The sequence below is a fragment of the Carassius gibelio genome, chromosome A6 (assembly GCF_023724105.1).
Source record: "Carassius gibelio isolate Cgi1373 ecotype wild population from Czech Republic chromosome A6, carGib1.2-hapl.c, whole genome shotgun sequence".
Classification (NCBI taxonomy): domain Eukaryota; kingdom Metazoa; phylum Chordata; class Actinopteri; order Cypriniformes; family Cyprinidae; genus Carassius; species Carassius gibelio.
Genome location: NC_068376.1, coordinates 18,760,202 through 18,783,434, shown reverse-complemented (window position 1 = coordinate 18,783,434; position 23,233 = coordinate 18,760,202). Strand labels below are relative to the sequence as shown.

The window sequence follows — 23,233 nt, the reverse complement described above, 5'->3', positions numbered from 1 at the left end:
CAGTGATTTATATGCTAACATATATTGTTCAATGTTTCTTGTTAACAGGTACTGGCCACAGACATGTCTAAGCACATGAGCTTACTGGCCGATCTGAAGACCATGGTAGAGACGAAGAAAGTGACAAGCTCAGGAGTTTTACTTCTGGACAACTACACAGACAGGATACAGGTACAGGTCTTCCTGTTCTCCTTCCCTGTCAATGAATGATTCATGTAAATTCGAGGAACGTAATGTTTTGCAGTCATCTAAAATTGTGGTGTTGCTTCAGGTTTTGCGGAACATGGTTCACTGCGCCGATCTGAGCAATCCCACCAAGTCTCTAGAGTTGTACCGCCAGTGGACTGACCGCATCATGGATGAGTTCTTTCACCAGGGTGACAGAGAAAGGGAGCGTGGCATGGAGATCAGCCCCATGTGTGACAAACACACTGCCTCGGTGGAGAAATCCCAGGTTAGTTACTGTCTGAGATGTATGAACTCTCCTGGAGTACCTTATTTGAAGTACTTTACGACATCTAATGCATTGTTCTCTCTTCAGGTGGGTTTCATTGACTACATCGTTCACCCGCTGTGGGAAACCTGGGCTGACTTGGTGCATCCAGATGCCCAGGATATCCTGGACACGCTGGAGGATAATCGGAACTGGTACCAGAGCATGATCCCCCAGAGCCCTTCCCCACCGTTCTACCAGTCCGACAAAGAAGGCAACGGAGGGGGTTCAGGGCCGGACAAGTTCCAGTTTGAGCTCACGCTAGAGGAAGAGGACTCAGAAGGCACGGAAAAAGACGAACAGAGTCAAGGTGACGAGGAAGAGGAAGTGGAAGATGAAGACAGAGGGGAATTAATGGAGTCCACCACACACATCCAGATAGTTACCGAAGACGCATCACCTGTCGACACATAGGACTCGGCGTCTCTTAATATATGGTAGTTGTTTTTTCCCTTGCGAGAGGAGCAATCTTGCAGTTGATGCTTTTTAAAAAGCCCACATGGGGTGCTTTTTAGGCCCTCATGGGAGGAGGATGTCTTGCCCTCCTTGCACTTAGGTTTGGAGACAGTTGGTAGGAGCTCTCAGGAAATAAATGCTGCAGACATTTTGGACCTGAACATTTGACAGGCGACTTTGATAAACATGAAGGACTGGGGCCAAGGTGGATAGTTTGTTTGTTTGTTCATTTACCTGCCGGTGAGGAGTAGACACTACTGAGAGGATTTCTCTTCTTTTTTTTTTTTTGTACCAACACAAACTTTTTGTAAAGCTATGGGTATGTGTTGAGGTCAAAGATGAACTACTGAAGAACAAGTATTTGTAAAGAGAGAAACTGTTTACTTTTCTGTACCATTTGTCTAAAGACTGTGTGCCTTTTTACTATTGTCTTTTTATCAGTCTTTTATTTATTGAAAACGTTTTAGTATAACTGTACGTTGAAATGTTTTCGTTTTCTAAAGCAAAACCAGACCGAACATGCAGAATTGTTTTATATCTACGCTGGAGAGAAAACTTAGTGTCTTCCTTTATTTGGCAATATAACTTAATAATCCAAACATCTGACAAACGATCAGAAAACTAAGAAATGATGACAGAGGCACTTTCTGTTTATTCTATCTACATTTGTATCAGACTTTTTAAAGATGAGCACAAATTCTGTTTATTTGGATCCGTACATCATCCCATCCACATTAGGGTAAAAAAAAACCTGTTAGGTAAATGCATTGTTGCACAGATTTTTAAAAATGCCCTTAAATATGAAGACCCCATTCGCTTAGATCGTAAAACAAAATACAAGCACCCCTCAAAAAAAAATCCAATAACCAGGGGTCTCGTAATTTACTAAAATCAAAGGGGAAGCCAAAGCTATATTCACATAAATGTTATTTGACAAAGTCTTCCTTAAAGCATTAATTTTTCATTCTTCCCATCATACCTCAGAAAGCAGTCTATACTAGCTTTTGTAGCTTTTCTACACACTTTGATACAGAACATTTCCTCATTTATCTTCTAAATAAAACATCTTCTCTTATGATTGGCTCACTTTTATAACAGATAAACACATTGACGTCAACCGATTTCCTTCCCCATCTCGTAGAACGCCAAGATATGATTAAAAACATTTGAAACATCCCACTTACATCTGCTCTAGTACTTCAACGATTATACTTGTCAGATTTCAACATGCCAGTTTTGTAATGAATCTATTGATGTTAGCATTGTTGTCTCATGCATTTTGTCACCAATAACGTTTCAGTTTGTGTGTAGTTCATACTTTGAGGTACTTTTACTACCTTACACTCAAAGTCTCAACAGTGGCAACAGTTAATGGCCAAAGTAGCATGCAAATGTACATTTATGCACACATATATATATATATATGTGTCTACACATTACTGTGTTTGTGTGTGTAAGCAACCGTCAGGTCGCTTGATCACCAGCCCACACTTTTCATGACTCCTTCCATTCACCTTGTTTCTATGCGCTCAGATTGGTCCTCTACTGTTTATAACAGTGTATTTATTATCGTTAACTGTACATAGGAAATAATGTTTCTTTGTAAATGGATTAATTTATATGCACTTGCATTACCGAAAATTGGTGGTGTTTCTTGTGTAGTGGGCTCTTGGACTGAGTCTGTTTTATTTCGTAATATTGTTTGTTTTAATATAAATAAATATATTATATATACTATGTATGAATATATTGCACAATTTTCAACTGCCCAGAACAGTAGCCTATGAGACACGCGACCCATTGGTAACGGGGAGAGTCTGTAGATAAGACATAAATGCATACTGTAGACATCTGTCAGATATTAGAAGCTTTGTGTATCACTGTTTGCTGTAACATCAATAAATCAGTATCTCACAAGATTCTCCACAGAAAATGGCCCTCAAATATATACAACATTTTGGATGAGGATTGCTAAAAATGGCTCAGAAGTGGCCTGTAATGCACATTTACAGGAGATTAATTGGTCACCAACATCACAATCTGTGAACAACAATGTGAAATCCATATAATTACGAAAATGTGACCTTCTGTAATTATTTGTGCTGATGTTAACTATTTTTCTGACCTTATTAGCAGTTTTGAAATTCAAATTGTCAGTATAACTTTGTTTATCTATGTTTGAGATCTTTTGGTCCGATTTGGGTCCAAAAGGATTCAACAGAATTAGTTCTATCTGCATGAGGGATGAGTTTTTATGTCTGGTTATCCCACATTGTTGCAGGTGAATATTCAATGTTTCACACAATGTATGGTAATAATATTGTATATTGTGTTCAATAAAATCTGAAGCTACTTTTCTATGAAGTGATTAAAGACAAAGCATGAACATACTCTGTGTTAATGTCTTTCTTTATTGCTTTTATGCTATATGAACTCTAGTTTATTAAAATCAGTCTCTTTTTGAATTACCCAGTTTATCCATTTGATTGATTCTAACAATATTATACAATATAACAGTAAAATAAATTAATAGGCATATAATATATACAATACCTTTTATTTAGGAAAAAGCCATGATTTTTTAAAGAAATTAATTATTTGATTAATATAATGGAAGCATTATATTGTTAAAAATGACAGTAAATATATAAAATTTTACTATTTCAAATAAATGCTGAGCATGTGGGGAGAAAAACACACAGACAGTCCATAATCCTGACTATATATATATATATATATATATATATATATATATATATATATATATATATATATATATATATATATAATTTTTTTTTTTTTAATTAAGTGACTTCTTTCAAAAACATTACATATACAAAAAGCAGCTTCATATATTAAATACAAATAAAACACACTGTATATAATGTGAATACAGGAATCTTGATCTTAAATGAGGCCATCAGATTTTCATTTGAACCCTTTGTGTTATCGCCTTGTTTGAAGTTGAATCCAGTGTGACAGGTCACATTGCATCCAGTGAATATCAGTCCTGAGCTGTTCCTCCAGCTAAGTCAGCCCTCAAATGACACAGTCCTGAGTAAAATCTCTGTGTGTGAATCATTTTGAGACCTTTTGCCTGGAATATCAAGAATTTATGTAAGACATGAAAGGAGAAAGTGAGTTTTTTTTTTTTTTTTTTTAAATGGCAAAAGTAAATTATGAAGGCATGATAAACACTGGGACATAGAGTTGCTTGAAGCTTAAAAGTGAACAAATCCTGATCATTTATTCTATTCAAGTATATTTTCAGTGAATTCTGCATATTCATATGGAAGTGCCTGCCATAAATTAAACAAATAAAGACATTTCTCTCTCATGTTCAAGCACCTTGCAGTAATGAAGGTTATCAACAAATGTTAAGACTTTCAATCTGTTTCTCTTACTGATAAATGCATGAGCAAGTGCTGAATATACTGCAGGACCTTCATGTCAATCGATAACGATAAAGATTTGGAAACATCATGCAGAGTGAGAGTGTGTTAGCCTTGTAAATGAAGGCTGTAAATCAGTCCCATGATGGCTAGCCAGAGCTATGTTTAACCTCCAACCAATTAGGAGCCTGGTGACAGTCTTTCTCCTTGTGAGTTGATGCTCAGTGTCAAGACGTCTACCTCAGCCTGCTCTCCCAAAATCAATTGAAAATGAAATCCATTGAACACTCAAGCACACACAGACAAAAATGTGTGCATATACTGTATAAACAGACCCAAACACCAGACAAACATGTAAAATATTTGGGTGGTTTGGACACATAAATAAGCTCTAAATATTGCATATTATGAATTTGTGCATTGTATTAACATGCTATCATGGTAATGCATAACTATTTTAAGTTTTTAAGTTTCTAAACCTTCTTTAAAACAATAAGTGAGTTTAAAAACGTGAGGCACAGCACAACAGGATGGAAAATAATGCAAGGACTCAAGATGCGATTTCTGAATTTCTCTCTTTATGACGCTCATGCGGCAGCTTTCTAGGCTTTCAGCACTGATTTTGTGTCGGAGAAGATTTTTCCAGTCTGCGTGCTGGTTGGTTGATTATTTTATTGCTTGTTCCCAGTTGCACAGCAGTCCGTGACATCATGCTTTACTAGAATCAAGCAGTTTACAAGCAAACTAATAATTAGGTAAAAAGAGATTTGTAGATTTTTTGTTGTCTTTAATTAATTAACTGTCAATCAAACAATCAAATAAATAAATCACAGGCTGTCACTGTATTCAATACACTTTTTCATTTGCAATAACTGTTGGCCAAAACAATGGATTTCTTTGTTGCACATCAATAATGACACACTATTTATCAACTCATCTGATCTTATAAGTATTGAATAATATTTATTATTAATAATAAAATGATGTGACATGGTGCAGTATCAGGTAGCTGCATAATTCTCTAAATGATTCTTTGCCTACACCCAAACGCCCCTGTATCCGCTCAGCTGGGCAGACAGAGGGAGGGATGGAGGAGGAGAAGAAAGGGAAGCTGCTCTCCCCTGGGGGACAATGCCTCAAATGAGGAACCGAAATGCTTTCTGACATTTGGTGGATACAGCATGTGCCTGGCCTCAGCTGGCCCACAGAATGACTGAACACACACACACACACACTCACACAAATACACGCAAATTAGGGTAATGCATAAACCAGTGATTTAGAAAATGCACTCACTTTAACCATCTTTATATTTCATTTAGAGTGTAGGAATGTGTGTTTGATTTACGTAACATTTCTGCAATGGTAAAAAATGATGGAGAATGAAGAACCTTATTTGCCATTTTAAGATGTCGTACTTCCCCACAAAGAAGGAGAGAGAGAGTAAGGTCGAGATCATTTCATGAGTTATGACCGTATGATATAATGTTGAATGCTAATAATCCTCTGTCTCTCCCACAGACATCAGAGCTGCAGAACAGGCTGCGCTAGAATACAATGTCTGAGACCTCTGATGATCTGCAGTTACTATGGCAACCTCATCAGTGGACTGCATCTGTAACTGGTGCACCTCAGCATTAAACTTTGGAAATTCTTAAGAAACGAAACCTTGTCATTTCATGTAAACACAAAGGCTGAAACATTTCACATTTACATAGGGGTAGGCATGATGCCATTTGACTGTGACTGCCTTAAGGATCTTCAGTCAATCCGGGATTGCTGTGGTTACGCAATATAGATTTATTGATCTGTGTGCTCTGTACAGAGAAAATGACCCACAGCAAGAGGTGTGAAAACAAATGTACCCTTTATTCAAAGTCAGTTAGTCAAAATAAATAAGCTTCAGTGTTTCCAGAATTTTTTATTTTGGTGTTTCTTTAGTTATAGGTATTTTCGACCTTATGGACAGTAACTGTGCAGCATGCCTCATATGAGAACTTTGACGTAATTATTTCTGAAAGGCATGAATATTTTCATCAAATATCTGCTTATGAAATCTGTGGTGAAAAAAAAAAAAAAAAACATTTGTGTTGCTAGCTAAGTAAATCTGGGACATGTTTAGTGTAAAATGTGCAAGTTTATTATGACATTTTAATAAATTATTGTTAATATTTTTTTATAAAGGAAAAAGCAGTTAATTTTAGCCCAATAAAAAAACTATATTTTCATTTGCCGTCATTACTACATTAAATAATATGCAACGTATCTTGAATATAACTTAATACTTCCATATATTCTCAAAAGCAATATACATATGACAAAGTGCAGTGGCATCTATTTTATAAAGTAATTCGTAAATCAGTTAAATCGTTCTCTTTCTCTCTCTCTTTCTATTTTTATGTATTAATTTATTTATTTTACATGTGTCTCAATCACGTGGAAACAGTTTCCTCTCTCTAATATCCGAGATTAACTTTCCAATATTAGCCAGATTCTCTATATTTACAACAAATTGCGATGTCGAATCTGCGCCTCGTCGAAAGAATTTATTTTTATTTTTTTCTCTGAATGTTAGTGGGAAAAGTTTGTTTATGTTTTGAAGGGCAGGTCCACACAAAACTCACACACACACACACACACACACACACACACACACACACACACACACAGAGAGAGAGAGAGAGAGGCGGTGGCTGTTTTTGAGACAGTACACGAAGCAGGAATCCGAGGAAATGTGGTAATGTGGATTCATTTATTGTTGTGCTTTAAATTGGAGTTATGGGAGGAGGTTCTGTTTCCATTCAATGTGGGGCTGTTTCATTTCCTCAGTATCGACAATGCAGTGTCAAATACTGTGACAATGCATTCGTGATACGCTGCACAAAGTCATCAGTAAATACATAGTAGTTAGTTCTGTACAAAAACCAACATGTAAACATCCTTAAACAAGATAGGCTACAATTACATTTTTAAAAGCAAAACTATCATGAGCTATTATTTAATTTGTAACCATATATATATATATATATATATATATATATATATATATATATATATATATATATATATATATATAATATTATATAATTAAATTTTTCTTGGCCCATGGGTAGTTTATCTTTGTTGTTTTATGCATGAACCCAATATATAATGAATTTGGGCTATCAATTTTTGTAGGTTATGTGAAGATTCTGTTCTTCAGTGATGAAGGCATGGGTGTATATTTGACAGTCAGATTAGGGGCGAAAAAAAAGTGGATTTGAGTTGTGTTTGACGAATTTGGAGTATTTGGGGATTTATGGGTAGAATATTGTACTGTAGTTCTAACCATGTCTTCTACACTCTTTGTGCTAGTGTACATAGATATGTTAAGCATTTGTGTTTGTGTCTACATAGGTGATACAACAAGTACAGTTGTGCTGGATCAGCCGGTTTATTCTCCGTTTACATGCGGGTTTACCTTATGGCAGCCACAACATGTTTCCTCCGATCCTAGGACCTCAGCTTTCAAGAAAGTCACGGTAAATATTTAAACTTGATCTGTATTACCAAGGTAATTTACAGTTGTTTACTTTGTTTTGGACTTTGTCTGTAACTAAGTGATACAGTATCTGTATAACACGTAGGATAATCTTCACCATAACCACTTAAAATGCATAGATTCAAGCCTGCTTGTGTTAGTGATATCTTTTATTTTTACAAGTGATAAAATGTTAAGACAAATTTAGGGATGACTGTGCATTTTAACCTGGAGGTCAAAAGGATAACTAAGACAACTTAATAAAAATGACAAAATGATGGCCGAGGAATGATGGCAAAATCTGCTCAAGAAATGCATCAGATTTTCATCACTGACTCTTTTCAGTTTTAAAGGGATAGTTCTCCCAAAAATGAAAGTCCTACCATCATTTACTCAACCTCAATTTGTTTCAACCCTGCATGAGTTTCTTTCTTCTTTTGAGCATTTTTGGGAGCAAAGATTGGACGGTAGCCATCAACTTAAATAGCATGGGGGGAAAAAAGCTACTATGGAAATCAGTGGCTACTGTCAACTGTTTGATTACCAGCATTACTTCTTTTGTGCTGAACAGAAGAAAGAAACTCATACAGGTTCAGAATAACATGAGGGTAAGTAAGTGATGACATGATTTTCACCATTGGGTGAACTCTCCCTTTAATATCATGTCACAGCACCAGGAGAATCCAAATTTATTCAATACAGAGGGCATAATTAATACACAGTCTTTTTAATCCTAATCAACCCAGCATTTGTAAAACTATGCACATTCTCAGGAACGTCTTTTCACTAAAAAGGAACCAGTGTAGCAGCTGCAATAGAATTGCCTGTAACAAGTAAGGACTTGTGCTGGCTATGAAATCCCCAGAGGTTTGCATTACTGTTAACAATGTGGAAAACATACCGTGTTAGATAGCTTGTCAGATAAAGTGCATTTGTTTTATTAGATTCTTTCTATTTTAATAATGCATTGTGAAGACCGAATGGCATGATGACAGCTTAAGTTGAATGGGTTAGTGTTTGTGGGAACCATTATTTGCAACACCTCCTTGATATCTGCAGTACAGTACGTGACCCACCGCACACACTCGGCTCAGGTTACACATATTCAATATAGTGTAACGTTTGGCCAAGACAAGAACCAGAATATGATCTAGTAACTTGCCAAGATATGCTTTCTGTGAAATTGCAAACTCTCTGCTTTTTGCAGTTGTTCATCTTTAACTAAGAACATTGCTAACTCTTTATCTAACCAGCAATGTTTCTTGTAATGCTTCTTAAAGGTGCTGTAGGGAACTTTTGTAAAAAAAATATTTTTTACATATTTATTAAACCTGTCATTATGTCCTGACAGTAGAATATGAGACAGATAATCTGTGAAAAAAATCCTCTGGCTCCTCCCAGTGGTCCTATTGCCATTTGCAGAAACTCCATCGCTCCCGGTAAAAAACAACCAATCAGAGTTGCGGTCTGTAACTTTGTTTGTGTTCAAAATGTAGAAAAATTTATATAATAAGCGAGTACACCATGAATCCATTTTCCAAACCGTGTTTTTGGCTTGTCCTGAATCACTAGGGTGCACCTATAATAAGTGTTTATATTCGGACTATTTTAGATTGCTTCGGGGATACCGCGGCGGAGTAACCCAGTACCTTTTGTGATTCTTCATAGACATAAACAGAGAGAAGAGGTTCCGGCTACGATGTTCTTCCGCAAGACGCAAGCAGTTCTGTTTATTAACCGCTAGAGCGTCAATAGTTACCTACCGCAGCTTTAATGATCAAAACTATATATACTGTATATATATTTCTTTCTTTTTTTTCACAAACACAATTTTACTTCTAATAAATAAAGAATAAAAAATATTCAAAATATATATTTAAATCAACTTAAGAATCAAGAAGTTAATTGAATGCATTAATTTTTCTCCTTCTCAACTTTTGATTTTACTCTACACACAGTTCTGGAAACTTCTAAAAAATACAAAATGAAATTTGGTAAATTCATATATTTAAAACACATTTTCAGATAATAGAAAAGAAGCAATGCAGCATCAAACAGTTAATTGACATGCAGGTGGATTTCAATTTTTTTCCCCCAAACACTTTTTTTTTCTGTCTGTGCTGGAGCAACATTAAAACTGCAGAGCTGTTGTCATTTATTTTTGATCAAATAATCATTTTGGTTTACAGTTTTCTTTTTAACATTTTGCTCTAATGATAGTTTCAAATTATGGTTAGTCTTTTTAATTATAGAGAAAAGTCTCAGTGTTTTGCTGACACTCTTTCTTGGCTGCTCATGCTGTTCATGGCTCCCAGCACACGATGAGGATCCATTTGAAGTCTGTATCATATTTACTCACACTTACCTGAAGAAATCTAACAGCTGGTCAAAATTTGTGACACAGCCCTGCAAAAGACCACATTAAAGTTAAATCAGAATCGCAAAAAAATGTCATAAAAAGGGGGGCAATGGGGGACACTCTGAAGTTTTGCAGACACACAGCACAAATACATGACACACTTTGGAAACAAACCCTGTTTGATTTGAGATGTCTGAATGCCTAGCAACAGTTGTGCTATTAATTAAGCCGATTATGCAAGTGACAGTGATTCAGCCCCACTGTAATTGAAACAGCGATGCTGCCACTGCGCAGACGTTTTTGCTTGTTCTCATTTTAACTTGGCACGACAGAGTGACATGATGTTGGAAGGTGGCTGGAACCGAAACCAAACCATCATCTACGTCATACTTGTCATACCGCCATCGCAACCTCTGTTGATCCAGTCATGACTCCGCGACAGTTGCAGCATCTGGCATTTGCCCGACTCCTTTCACGTCCCATAAATCAGCACTCTGTTTCAGTGAGCGTTTGGCAGTGGCCTGTGACCTTGATTCTCAAGGTCTAACAGCTTCCTGCATTTCTACAAAAGCAAAGTTTGGAAGAGCAAGGAAAACATATTTGATAAATGGCTCTGCAGTTCATCTTAGAAAAGGTTCACCACAGAGAATGAGCCGAGGGAAATCAACAGGATAGGCCTTTGTGTGGGACACTTAAAACAGTTGTGGGTCTAAACACACACACACACACACACACGGACAGCACATTAATAGAATGGAATTCTGGATTTATTGTTGTTCTACTGTGCCTCAGTATATGGTAAATTAGGTTAAATGATCGGAGGCCTGCTAGAGGCCCTCAACAAACTTCCAAGTGGGACTCAAAAGGATGATTTAAATTATTTAAATGAATAACAATGAATCTATATTTATATAACTATATTTTAAAATATGGAATCACAAATCACAAATAATTTTCTGATAAGAGACTGAAATCAAGCAGTTTGGTCATAATTACAGAAGAAATCCTGGAGTAAATAACCAAGCCTATATAATATTATTGTTTGGATGCCTTTATTGTGTTGGACATTAGATTTAAAAAAATATATACAGTACAGACCAAAAGTTTGGACACACCTTCTCATTCAAAGAGTTTTCTTTATTTCCATGACTATGAAAATTGTAGATTCACACTGAAGGCATCGAAACTATGAATTAACACATATGGAATTATGTATGGAATTATATACATAACAAAAAAGTGTGAAACAACTGAAAATATGTCATATTGTAGGTTCTTCAAAGTAGCCACCTTTTGCTTTGATTACTGCTTTGCACACTCTTGGCATTCTCTTGATGAGCTTCAAGAGGTAGTCACCTGAAATGGTCTTCCAACAGTTTTAGATGCTTAGCACTTGTTGGCCCTTTTGCCTTCTGTCTGCGGTCCAGCTTACCCCTAAACCATCTCGATTGGGTTCAGGTCTGGTGACTGTGGAGGCCAGGTCATCTGGCGCAGCACCCCATCACTCTCCTTCTTGGTCAAATAGCCCTTGATACCTTCAGTGTGACTCTACAATTTTCATAGTCATGAAAATAAAGAAAACTCTTTGAATGAGAAGGTGTGTCCAAACTTTTGGTCTGTATACTGTATAATAAATCAGATGGTTGGTTGGTGGTTGGCTTTGGGCAAGTTCAAATTTGAACTGGTCTGAGTAGGCCAGCAGAGGAAATCATTACTGTTTAGCTTTGCCAGATGAAAACACACAATGAAAGATGCTGGAATATTCTTGGTGAGCTGTGTTTCAAGTTAGATGATTCAGTCTTTAAGTGGGTTGAAGCTTCATATACTCAAACAATTCTTGGTAAGAAAACAAAGGAAAGGAACCCCATTTTCTTCATCAGGTCTTTGTGTATACAGCAATTTTTTTCATAATGCTCTATCACATGCTACAGTAGTTAACTGGCCTACAAGCATAGTCTCTGCCAACTTCTTTGTGTCTTCTTTTAAAGCCCTATGCTTTGCCACACTGCCTCAAGAAGAAGAGCAGGCACAGTTGTTTCTCTTTCATGTGCCAATGCAGATTTTTAGTGTGTAGGAGTGCCCTACATACAGGTTCCCTAGTGTTTCTGCAAGATATCTCTCCTTCTAGTGCTCCAATCTCATGAGATCCGAACCCTGAGATTGACCTAACCAATGTGGGGTCCATCAGAGGGTCATACAGTGGAAGCGATTTTTCCTCTAAGTCTAGAAATAGAGCATGCCTAAAAGTGTCAGTTCACTGTGAATTTATTTAGCTTGAGAAATCCCAACTCTATTACAGAGACCTGGTTATTTGCGCCATTTCCGTCACTACATACGCACAACCCAAATTATAGTGTCCTGTCTTGAATTTACCCTGTAATAAATTGAGTTAGATAAGGAAGAGTATGATAGAAGGTCAAGGCGGACAAGCTCCATTTTATAATGACAGGGACAGTAGAAGGCAGAAAACAATACTGAGGGATAATAATTGAAGATTAAGTCCCTTAAGTCATTTCCCTCAGCAGCCATCTTTGAAACACCTCTCAGGCATCTATTTCAGTCATGTAAGTACAGCCCCTATCTTTCTGAATGAATAAACATCAAATTCTCCAAAGCTGTTCACCAAGCTTTCGAATAAACTTTCTCGAATACACCTGTTTAAAATCACCAACAAAATCTGACAACAATTGTCTCATAGGTGTTATTTCTTATTCTCAAATGGCATTAAAAATTGTATTTTTCAGGCTAGACCAGTCTTATACCGGGAGCTGCAGAGATGCGATGAGTTAACCAATTAGTGATTGGCTCATTTATTCAGAAGGCGGGACTATTACAACATATTGTGCATAGCACTTTCTTCCATTCGTAACTGGTGTTAACGTTGTATATCCAAAATCTTTGCTTCTACCACTTGAATTGCACAAAATGCATATAAAGAAACTGACTGAAATGTACAGTATTCTATATTATGTACTAAACAAATATTTTTTTAAGTAGGTGTTCATTTATAAAGCGGAAACATTCCAAACCGGTTCTAACAAATATGCCATTGGATTTTAATGTGAGAGGTGATGGTCCTTTTCACTGGAGGAAGCATTATTATGGATTATAGTTATTTGGACAGAAGCAATGGTTTTAAGTTAAAATGTCTTAATGATATTACAAACATGCAGCTTTTCACTTTAAAAGGTTTTATTTGTTGGACTGGAGTCATGTGAATTACTTGTGATACTTTGTTACTATCATTCTGAAGGCACCCATTCACTGCAGAGGATCCATTGGCGAGTAAGTGATGTGCTGCTAAATTTCTCCAAATCTCTTCAGAGGAAGAAACAAACTAATCTTCTTCTTGGATGGCCTGAGGCTGAGTACAATTTCAGCAAATGTGCATTTTTGCATGAAATATTCCTTTAACCACACACTAGCCTATGCAGTTAGTGTACCCAGTTTATGGGAAGTATACTTCTCTGCTTTAGGTGGGGAGTGAGGGAGATGCGGGAAATGAGATCAGGGGAGGGGTACAGAAGTACATTTACTGCCTTGTTTATTCAGGCCTATGGTCCCATCTAGAAACTCTAACTGCCGGGAGTAAAACTAAATATATACAAACACACACTCACACACAGTATAATGACACCAGACTATTAGAGGTCCTAAACTGAGACTCTCTCTAGAGAATTCAAATTATAAGAGTGGTGTGTTAAACTTTTCCACTGTCTCATTCTCAGCTGTGCTCTCAGGGCCACTCAACACACTTGACCTTCTATCCGTTAATAAATCATGTGAGTGAAGATTACAAAAATCTTTAAAATATTAATTCATGTGATGCTGATTGATTGGTCTAGTGCAGCATTCTGTAGTCTTGGTATAATGACCTCAAAACTGTACATTAGAACGCTGCTCCTGACGAGCAGTCAGGCTAATGGATCTCATGGCACTTTCTTCTCAGTCATTTAATCTAATATCAGTATTTCATGGCCATTTATTTATTTATCTCTCCGGTAAGACGTCATGTAAGTATAATGTTCAATCTGGTTCTCAATATCGCAAAATAAACTCCTTCAGGATGATGCAGTCCTGCTTTGCTTCCGTTGGGGTCCTAATCACCCTTTCTGGGTTTATTTTGTGATAATGACAAGTGCGCAATATTTTTTTGATGATGTCCTATAAATATATCTCTGATAGCATCAGTTGGTTATGATAAAGTAATAATTTATTGCAGTCATTGAACTTCTTTTAAATGACTCTTTAATAAGGTGAAAAAATATATTGCTAAAGTGTTTGGCTTTTATTAGGTCTTTCTTATCTTCTCATACGTCCCTAAGCTCTTTTATATTAGCTATACATCTTTTTTTAGTATTGTATGGAGAGACATTTTGAGACAGAGGGAAGAGTTTATTGGCACTAATAGGAATAGTAATAAAACATATTTTAAATTTTAAAGTGCTATTATTACCTCAGTACTATATTATAGTACTGAGATAATAGATTTTATGTTAAAAGCTTTAAAAGATGCCTTTAATTGATAGGGTTGTCTATATGCTAGATGAAAAAGTTATCATGCACATTTTAATAAGAAATTAAAACAAAATCTTATTTCTTTCTTCACATAAAGAAGGGAGGAGGGGTGTCCTGTGAGTTTTGACAGGAGTGTGGCATTCTGTTTAAATGATTCAATTATGTGTAGAATGACTGATCTGATTGCATTCTCTAAACTTATCCAGTGAATAGGTCATTTCTGCCACAGGGATCTAGACAAGCACATTTTTAAGCTAGAATAACCATGCAATTTAATTATCGACGACACATGGGAGAAGCATTAAAAATACATTAGGCTCAACAATTCGTGAAGACACTTCAGTCAGTCTGAATGGGCATGACATTTCTGTCTCTTCTCTTCAGACGGACGTATACAAAAAAATGACATCAACTGCAATTCTAGAATGTGGTGGGTCCCTTATCTCCTCACAGCATTTACCGGCACTGCTGATTCAGGCAAGCTTGCACTGAGATCAGCGCACACTAATGAAGTCATAGCCTCTCTTGAACCCAAAACTACTGAAGGTTAACTGCTAAACACGTCTCCTTGTGTGGAAAGTCCCCACGTCTTCATAAGCTTTGTCTAACAGTGACTCTCGTTCCGTTGCCGATGAGCGACGATGATTACGGGAGCGACCCAAACCAAAACAACATTCCTGGTGCAGAGCGATGGCACAGATTAGCAACGTGCCCGTCTGCTCCTCTCCTTTGCCTACGTGCCGTTTGCCAAGCAATGCCCTGTAGAAGATGGACGAGGGTCATCTCACACTTTCACACACCCTCATCAGCTCACTTCCTGCCTACTTGCTGACCAAAAGGAGTTGAGCCAGAGAAGCTTTTAGAGCATATCGCAGCATCTCATATCGGCAACAATTGCTGAATAACGAACTAAAATACAGTAAAAATGTTAAAACAAGACTTAAGACACTAGACTGTAACTCTGATGGTTGTAGAAATTGTTGCAAGTGAATGACCTGCATAACCTCTTGTTTGTAGCACTTACTTTGTTCTTTAGCTCTGATGGTTCTGATTTAGATGAAAAGATATGAAGCTATTCTAAACAATTTTTTTAATCTATTACTGGAATTCGTCCATTGGTTATGAGTTGTGGAGATATACTTTTGTGTAAACATCTCATTATTAAAAGGTCATTCTAAGAAACGTTTTTTTTAATTGATACAGATGATTGTTATGACTGATGTTAATATTCTATATACTGTATTTTTTGTTAAAACGACAATTTTTTATCTTTTTTTTTTTTTGTCTCTTAAGTGGACCATTAATTTATTTGATCAAAATATAGTAAACACAGTAATATTGTAATTTATATTATAATTGAAAACAACTGTTTGGTATTTTAATATATTTTAAAATGTAAGTTATTCCTTCTGATGGCAAAGCTACATTTTAAGTAGCCATTAAAGGTACAATTTGTAAGATATTTGCAGTAAAATATCCAAAAACCACTAGGCTAGTGTTATATGTTTTGTCCAGCTGATTAATAACCACATCTTTAATGTTTTCAACTACTTGTAAATCATGAGAAAATTCCCATTCTTAACAGTGACACGGGGCAGTGCAGTCGCCTGTCAATGATGTTAGTTACCCTTTGTTAGCGCCTTTACTGACGTAGAAACCACATGACAACAGTCGTAGACAAATGAGGAAGTAGTGTCTAGCGTCCAGCAAACCACTAGCTTGCTTCAAGCAGTTCCTTATTTACTTCTTCTTGCATATTTTATGGTGGATTGTGTTACTTATTTATGGAACATAATTACTGTTTACCATCTGCTGCTGGTTCTGTCGACAAGGACAGCTCCCTTAAACGTAAGCGTAGGGGCCTACCAAACGAACCAAGAAAGAGCGAGGATCAATATCGGTGTTGCATTTTCTAGCTGGAGAGAGCTTCGCGACAAACTTCAACTAGAAAGAGATGCCGATCTCGCTTGTGTTTTACTCGACAGGTTTGATTGAATTGTTTTGATTCGTATCTTTACAGAAAACGTATGCTATTATAACGATCAACAAGATTAGTATTATGGGGAATATACACCAAAGAGGCCATCGTGTCTCTAGACGCGTATGATCCATAGTCTGATTGCGTCTTTGCATTGACTTTGTATTTGCATGTGTTTGAATTTAAAGGAGTGTATATATTTGTTGAACAAGTGGTAATCATTTTCATATCATCTGATTGATGGCTGTCAGCGGTTGGCTAGAAGACAACAAATCCCATCATTCCACGCTCCTTCTTAGCGTCATCAAACCACGTGATTGTTATTGATTGTCCGCCCTCTAGTGGCAGGTCCTACAACCCGTATCTTTAATCCACTTTTCAATGGCACACAATCCTTCGGAAATCATTATACTGTAATATGCTCATTTACTGTTTAAGAAACATTAAATATTATTGTTATCAGTATAAATAAATAAATTAATAAATCTTAATGACCCAAGACTTTTGAATCAAAGTATATGTTAAAAATAAAGCGCTGAGAAATTCTGTAAAATCATTTCTGTCGTTTGAAGTACTACAAGTACATTAAGGCATCACAACACTATTATAAAAAATGACTTTTAATCTTACACAAATTAGTTTTATAAATTAAGATTAACATTTATTATAATAGAAAATACATTTAAATCCGTTTTTTTTTTTAATACCAGTAGTGGTGAAATATTGGTTTGTACTCAGCATTTCATTTAGTGATTTCACTGAAACCAAGAGCATTCAGATGAGAAACGCTGCGCACATATCAGATGTTGCCTCCTATGTCTGCTGTGATAGACTTTGGCTATATTTATGCCCCCTAAATAGGGATCTATCAACGCCTATGGGTGGACTTTGTCTTGAGGGACAATCACACCCAGTGAGATGGGCGGTTGTAGGCGGTTTTGAACTCGGCAGCACTTTGGGGCCCATTTTTGACTCCAGCAGGACCGTGGCAGAATTACACGTTTACATGTAGAGCACACCCTCAGAAGATCCCCAGATAAGCAGCGATTTACCAAACAATTAAGGCCAAACAGGTGCACACCCATCACATGCACTCACCCATTTCTAAATCAGTTTGTAGCTGCTAGTGTGCATAGACGTACGTGAAAACTAATGATACAGACGCCCAGAGCCTGCCTGCCATCTATTGGAAACTAAAATAACACTTGAGGGGGAAAGTAGGTCAGAAAATGTGGAGGAGGAGAGAATTGCAGGAGAAAAACCAAGATGAGAGAGATAGAGAGAGATGAAGTAGACAGAAGGGAGACTTGAGAATATCACTGGTTACGTTTTGTCTCTCTCTCTCTCTGTCTGTCTGTCTCTCTCTCACTCTCTTTGTTTTGTTACTGTCACACATTTGTCTTTTGCTGTATCTGTCTTTCTGTCTGTTAAATTCTCTCCCATCCCATATATATCAGTCTCGCATCAAACATTGAGAGGTGTTTTACAAAGTATGTGGTATTTTTGATAATAACTAGGCCTTACCTGGCAGTAAAATAATATTATATTTGTAAATAACAGAACAGAAGGGGATTTTATACCAGCAGCAACCAAAAATACCAGTTAGTTATTTTAATTATGTGTCCAGTGGACATGTATGGACATGCAATCTCTGTTGTATCCTTAGCACAGCTTGAATTAAAACGTAAATCTCACTACAGCCATTTTACTATAATACTGTTCCATTCTCTATACTGTGGTGCATATAGTTGTTCTGGTTAATTCAGTCAGGAGGAAACTTACACATTCTTCAACGGAAGGGGTATCTGTTTTTTTAAATAATTATTTGATTTAATGTAATATTCTTTTTTGGTCTAAAATACAGAGAATTTCTCATGTTGACTAGCTAACTAGCACAAGGTGGCAGTGTTGCACTGTACTGTTCAGAATTGCATACTGCGTATAGTAGATCATGTATACTGTCTTTAAAAGCTTAAGAAGCAGTATTGAATTATGCAACCATTAGTATTTTTTAATGGTGTGGTGCTAAACTGTTTCCAGACTTTCAAACAAACAATGCGATTCGAGTGCTGTCCATTTATAATCTCAGAAATATAAGTATGTTTGTTTAAAGTATGATTATTTAATGTTATTTTTTTTTAAAGTATGATTATTTATTTTTTAAAAGTGTTATTTTGATATTTTTTGTTTATTACAGTTGATATTATTTCCATTTAACTTCCCAGCTGATATATATATATATATATATATATATATGATTTATTTATTTTTTGGCATGCAAAGTGATTATTATGTTCAAAATACAATTTACAGATCACCCACTAAATTTAGCGAAATATTTATTTATTTCTGGATTGAAATAAGAGCACACATATACCGTAAACTGGCTTTTTATTGAAACAAGTCATTTAAGAGGTTTATGTTTAAGTATTTAAGAAATATACTTGAATAATGAATTAATTATAAATTATATAATTACAGCTCCAAATAAACAAATCCATGAAAAGAAACATGACCTTCCAAATTGCTTTTCAGTTTGTTAACTCTACACTGAGGATTATTTCACTTTTCATGGCATTGGAAAGTGATATAAATATGGCCCCCATGCACAATGTCACTGACCCTGGCATGTCCACAGAACTATATTACATAACCAAAAACTTTAACAGACACATCATGAATCTGTCAAAACAGGCCCAGAAGCAAAACTATCATAGCTTCTGTTTTATTTACAACGGCTGCAGTGATGTGTAGTCAACAGCAGGGGGCAGATTCATTTATGTTTACATTTGGATGCTTTGATCCAATTTTATTTTATTTATTTATTTATTTATTTTTTTTTGAGAATTAAATCCATGATATTGGCATTGTTACAGTCATGCTCTACCAGTTGAAATTCAGTAACTTGTTTTTAATTAGTAGCTGATATTTGTTATTTTAAATTGTGTGTGTGTGTGTGTGTGTGTGTGTGTGTGTGTGTGTGTGTGTGTGTGTGTGTGTGTGTGTGTGTAAGATGCAGATTCACATGATACCATCTCTGTGTTGTGGTTTATATGTGTGGTCGTTACAGTGTGTTGGGTTCTTGTCATTGTGTGCTACACTAGTGTTTGTCCTCTGTAGAGAAATAATTGGACTGTTCTGGCCTGTGTGTTCTTTCATGTGTCAGATTGCTGTCTGTCTGCTTCCAGTTCCTTTGACAATCTCCATCACAGTCTGTTTCATCTCTTTACTTAGCACCTAGAGACGCTGCAGTTTGTGTCTCACAGAGATTGATAAAGATGAGTAAAGAGCCTCTTACTGGATAGTTATTGAAATTGGGTTGGTGTGGTAGCATCATTTTGTATGTGTCTGTGTGCTCATATGTGATCTACTCTGGGTCTCAATGTCAATCCTTTGCATGATGTGCTACTGAAGTGCTATTTTTTTGTATCGCACAATCAGCACATTGTGTTGAGTTCTGAAAGGTTTTTTGTGCCAATTCTTTACAAATATGGTACACTTTTGGTGTCCCATGACTTTTGTGAAAGCACTAGAGGTGCTCAACAAAAGTAACCCACTGGAGCATGGCAAGTAGGCAGTCATATCACTTATAAAAAATGCCTGAAAAGTCTTGAACTTTCTAAAATCCATCAAATTATGCTATATTGTCTGCAAATAAACTTTCAATTGGTTGTATTTTTAATTTTGAACTAATCAAAAACATAATATTTAGTTTAACATTCTACATATAACCTAGGATTCTCATTTTGAGGTGTTTAAAGGTTTTATGTATTAATGAAATATGTACAGACAAAATGGTCAGATCAAGTGAAATGTTTTTGCAACAGTTTTATCAGTGTCTGAATTCACACTATATATAGAGAATAGTGAATGAGGCAATAAGGGTGATTTGGGATACAGCTATAGTTTGTTTGTTTATTTATTTATTTTGTCTGCTTCATTTGGCTTTCCTCCCTTGTCTCTATTTTTCTTACGCTTGAGTTATTTATGTGTGTGAAAGTAGGTGTGTGTTTACCCCCAACATTTTACTCTTTCCCACAAATATCCTTTGACAAATATTTTGGACCCAGGCGGATTGGGAGGATGTTGACAGAAGTTGTGGTTGATGGTAAATGGTTCATGATTTGTAGCATTTTAAATCACGTATAATTGTAACCTCATGTGTACTGTATATATTTTGTCTCTATTTTAGCTACGCTACTGTTCAAAAGTTTGGGGTCCGTATTTTTTTATTTTTTTTTCACTCAGAAAGGATGCATTTAAATTGATCCAAAACAACCTTAAAATGTTTACATTGTTACATTACAAATATTCTCTTTAAAATAAGTGCTGTTCTTTTGAACTTTACAAAAACAATTAGCTAGTTGCTAGCAAGCAGGAAGTTCAAACTAGGGATCACTACAGTCATACCACTTATTACACAGCATTTCACTATATAAATAATTATGGGAATAAGAGATATTGATTTGAGATTAAACTGTTTTAAAATTTTAACTGTTTGTTATCTTATAATCCATTAAATTGTAAAAAAGAATAGTCACAAAATAAAAAAAGTCACAACTGGCCAATCAGAATCAAGCATTCTACTGAGATGTGTAATAATAACTAAGCAATATCAAACTTCAAACTTTAAACATTTTTACGAAGACATGTTTCTTGAGCAGCAATTAACTAGTCATACAGAGCGATTTATAAAGGATCATGTGACACTGAAAACTGGAATAATTGCTGCTAAAAATGTTGCTTTACAATTGCATAAATAAATTATGTTTTCAAATGGAAAACAGTTCTAGTAAATGGTCAAATATTTTGCAAGATAACTACGTTACGGTGTTTTTTTTAAATACAGCCTTGATAAGCATAAGAGACATCTTTTAAAAGCATTGTTATGAGAGCAGCCAAAGTCCGTTTTCCTTGGTACTACTTACCAATAGCGACAAGCTGAATAAAATAATGTCAAAGTGAATTGCAAAAAAAGAACAGATTGTTCTCATAGTTTACTGCCTTAACATTGGGATTAAACCTTAAGGCTTTATTTACCAATATGTGTAAACACAGACACAAATACATGTGCACCTGCACACTGGGAGGATAAGATCGGGTCCACTGGGAGGTGTAGGGGGTTATAGAGGTGGGGTGAAATGGGTGGAGTGGGGGAGGGGAGGTATTCACAGACAGCATCTGCTGTAATAGGGTGGTGCGATTGTGGGAATGTTTGGTTGTAGGGTAGACTGTGTTGAGGCATAATACAGATTGAGAATGTGTCCACATTTTCAGGATTGAGAGGAAGCTAAATGTGGGTAGGTGGGTATCCCGATCAAGGTTTGGGTCTCTTTGGCCTTCAATGTGTTCAGACAGGCGGAAGACTACAGACAGAGGGTGCTAGACAGACCGTGATAAGGGAAAGAGATGCTCACATGGACCAGAACATGACTTAGGTGAACAGAGGATTGAGAATGAAACAGCTTCTTGACTTAACCATGAGAATAAAAAAAAGAGTGTTTGGTTGGAGAATAGCCACAGAGAATTTACACATATTGGTGTTATAGTCCTTATGAGGACTCAGGTTTAACATTTAAATGTTAATTTAAAGAAATGTTAGAATCTCAGAAAAAAATATCACAGTTTGCACAAAAATATTAAGCAGCACAAAAGTTTTCAACTCATAATAAGAAATGTTGGGCACCAAATCAGCATATTACAATGATTTCTAAAGAAAAATTCAGCCTGGCCAGCACAATAATAAATTACATAAAAAAAAAATGGAAAATAAAAACTAAAATATAGTTATTTTAGATTTCAATGCTATTTCACAATTTTACTCTTTTAACTGTATGTTTGATTAAATGCTTGGTGAGCATTAAAAATTACTGACACAAACTTTTGAATGATAGTGTACATTATATACAGTATTTTATAGTTTTCTAAAAAAAAAACTTTTTAAACGTATGATTTTAAATCAGGTACATTTTAATAACATGTTCCTCACAGAATTATCAGCCCCTTTTTAAATTTTTATCAAAACTGCAGCTGGTGCTTTTGTATAAGAAGTAGCATTGTTTTAGTCCATCCAACTTTTTTTTATCTTTTCATTAGTAATCCAAAGTGACCCACCTCCTCATGTTAAATGAATCACCAGCCCTCACACAAACACACAGCCTCTCTCTCTTCTTCCCTCCTCCTGTGTCGTAACTCAGTGTAATGAGTGCTGGCTCCACCCTCCATGGGGCAGCTACTGTTTCTGTCAGATGTAAAGTCACATTGATTGATTTGCCACAGAAAGACACACAGACAAATATACAGGCATGGGCTGCCAGCGGAGTCTCAACGTGTACATCTACAAATGCAACCGCAAAGAAACTCAGTCACTCAGACTGTCACTCAGTCTGTGTCTGTTCTCATGGACAGTTTCCTGTGTTTAGCTGTGTGGAACCAAACGCGCCATTAATCCAGATCCACTTCTGTTCTGGCAGGAGCGGCACGCTGCACCATAACAAGGTAAGCTGTGTGCTTGTGT

General features: G+C 36.1%; 2 protein-coding genes across 6 annotated transcripts in view; both read left to right on the top strand.

The window, feature by feature from the left end:
* LOC128015614 (cAMP-specific 3',5'-cyclic phosphodiesterase 4B) overlaps positions 1–3,339 on the top strand; it is a 133,329-nt gene extending 129,990 nt beyond the window's left edge. For all 5 annotated transcript variants that reach the window (XM_052599611.1, XM_052599612.1, XM_052599613.1 and 2 more), the window contains 3 exons: positions 49–171; positions 272–454; positions 542–3,339. In XM_052599611.1, coding sequence (XP_052455571.1) covers positions 49–171; positions 272–454; positions 542–907 — 672 coding nt within the window. In that variant the 3' untranslated portion in view covers positions 908–3,339. The remainder of the gene's footprint in view (positions 1–48; positions 172–271; positions 455–541) is intronic.
* Positions 3,340–6,983: 3,644 nt separating this feature from the next.
* LOC128015611 (SH3-containing GRB2-like protein 3-interacting protein 1) overlaps positions 6,984–23,233 on the top strand; it is a 68,152-nt gene continuing 51,902 nt past the window's right edge. Inside the window, exons 1-3 of the mRNA XM_052599594.1 lie at positions 6,984–7,078; positions 7,738–7,862; positions 23,125–23,214. The gene's annotated coding sequence lies outside the window, so the exon portion shown is untranslated. The remainder of the gene's footprint in view (positions 7,079–7,737; positions 7,863–23,124; positions 23,215–23,233) is intronic.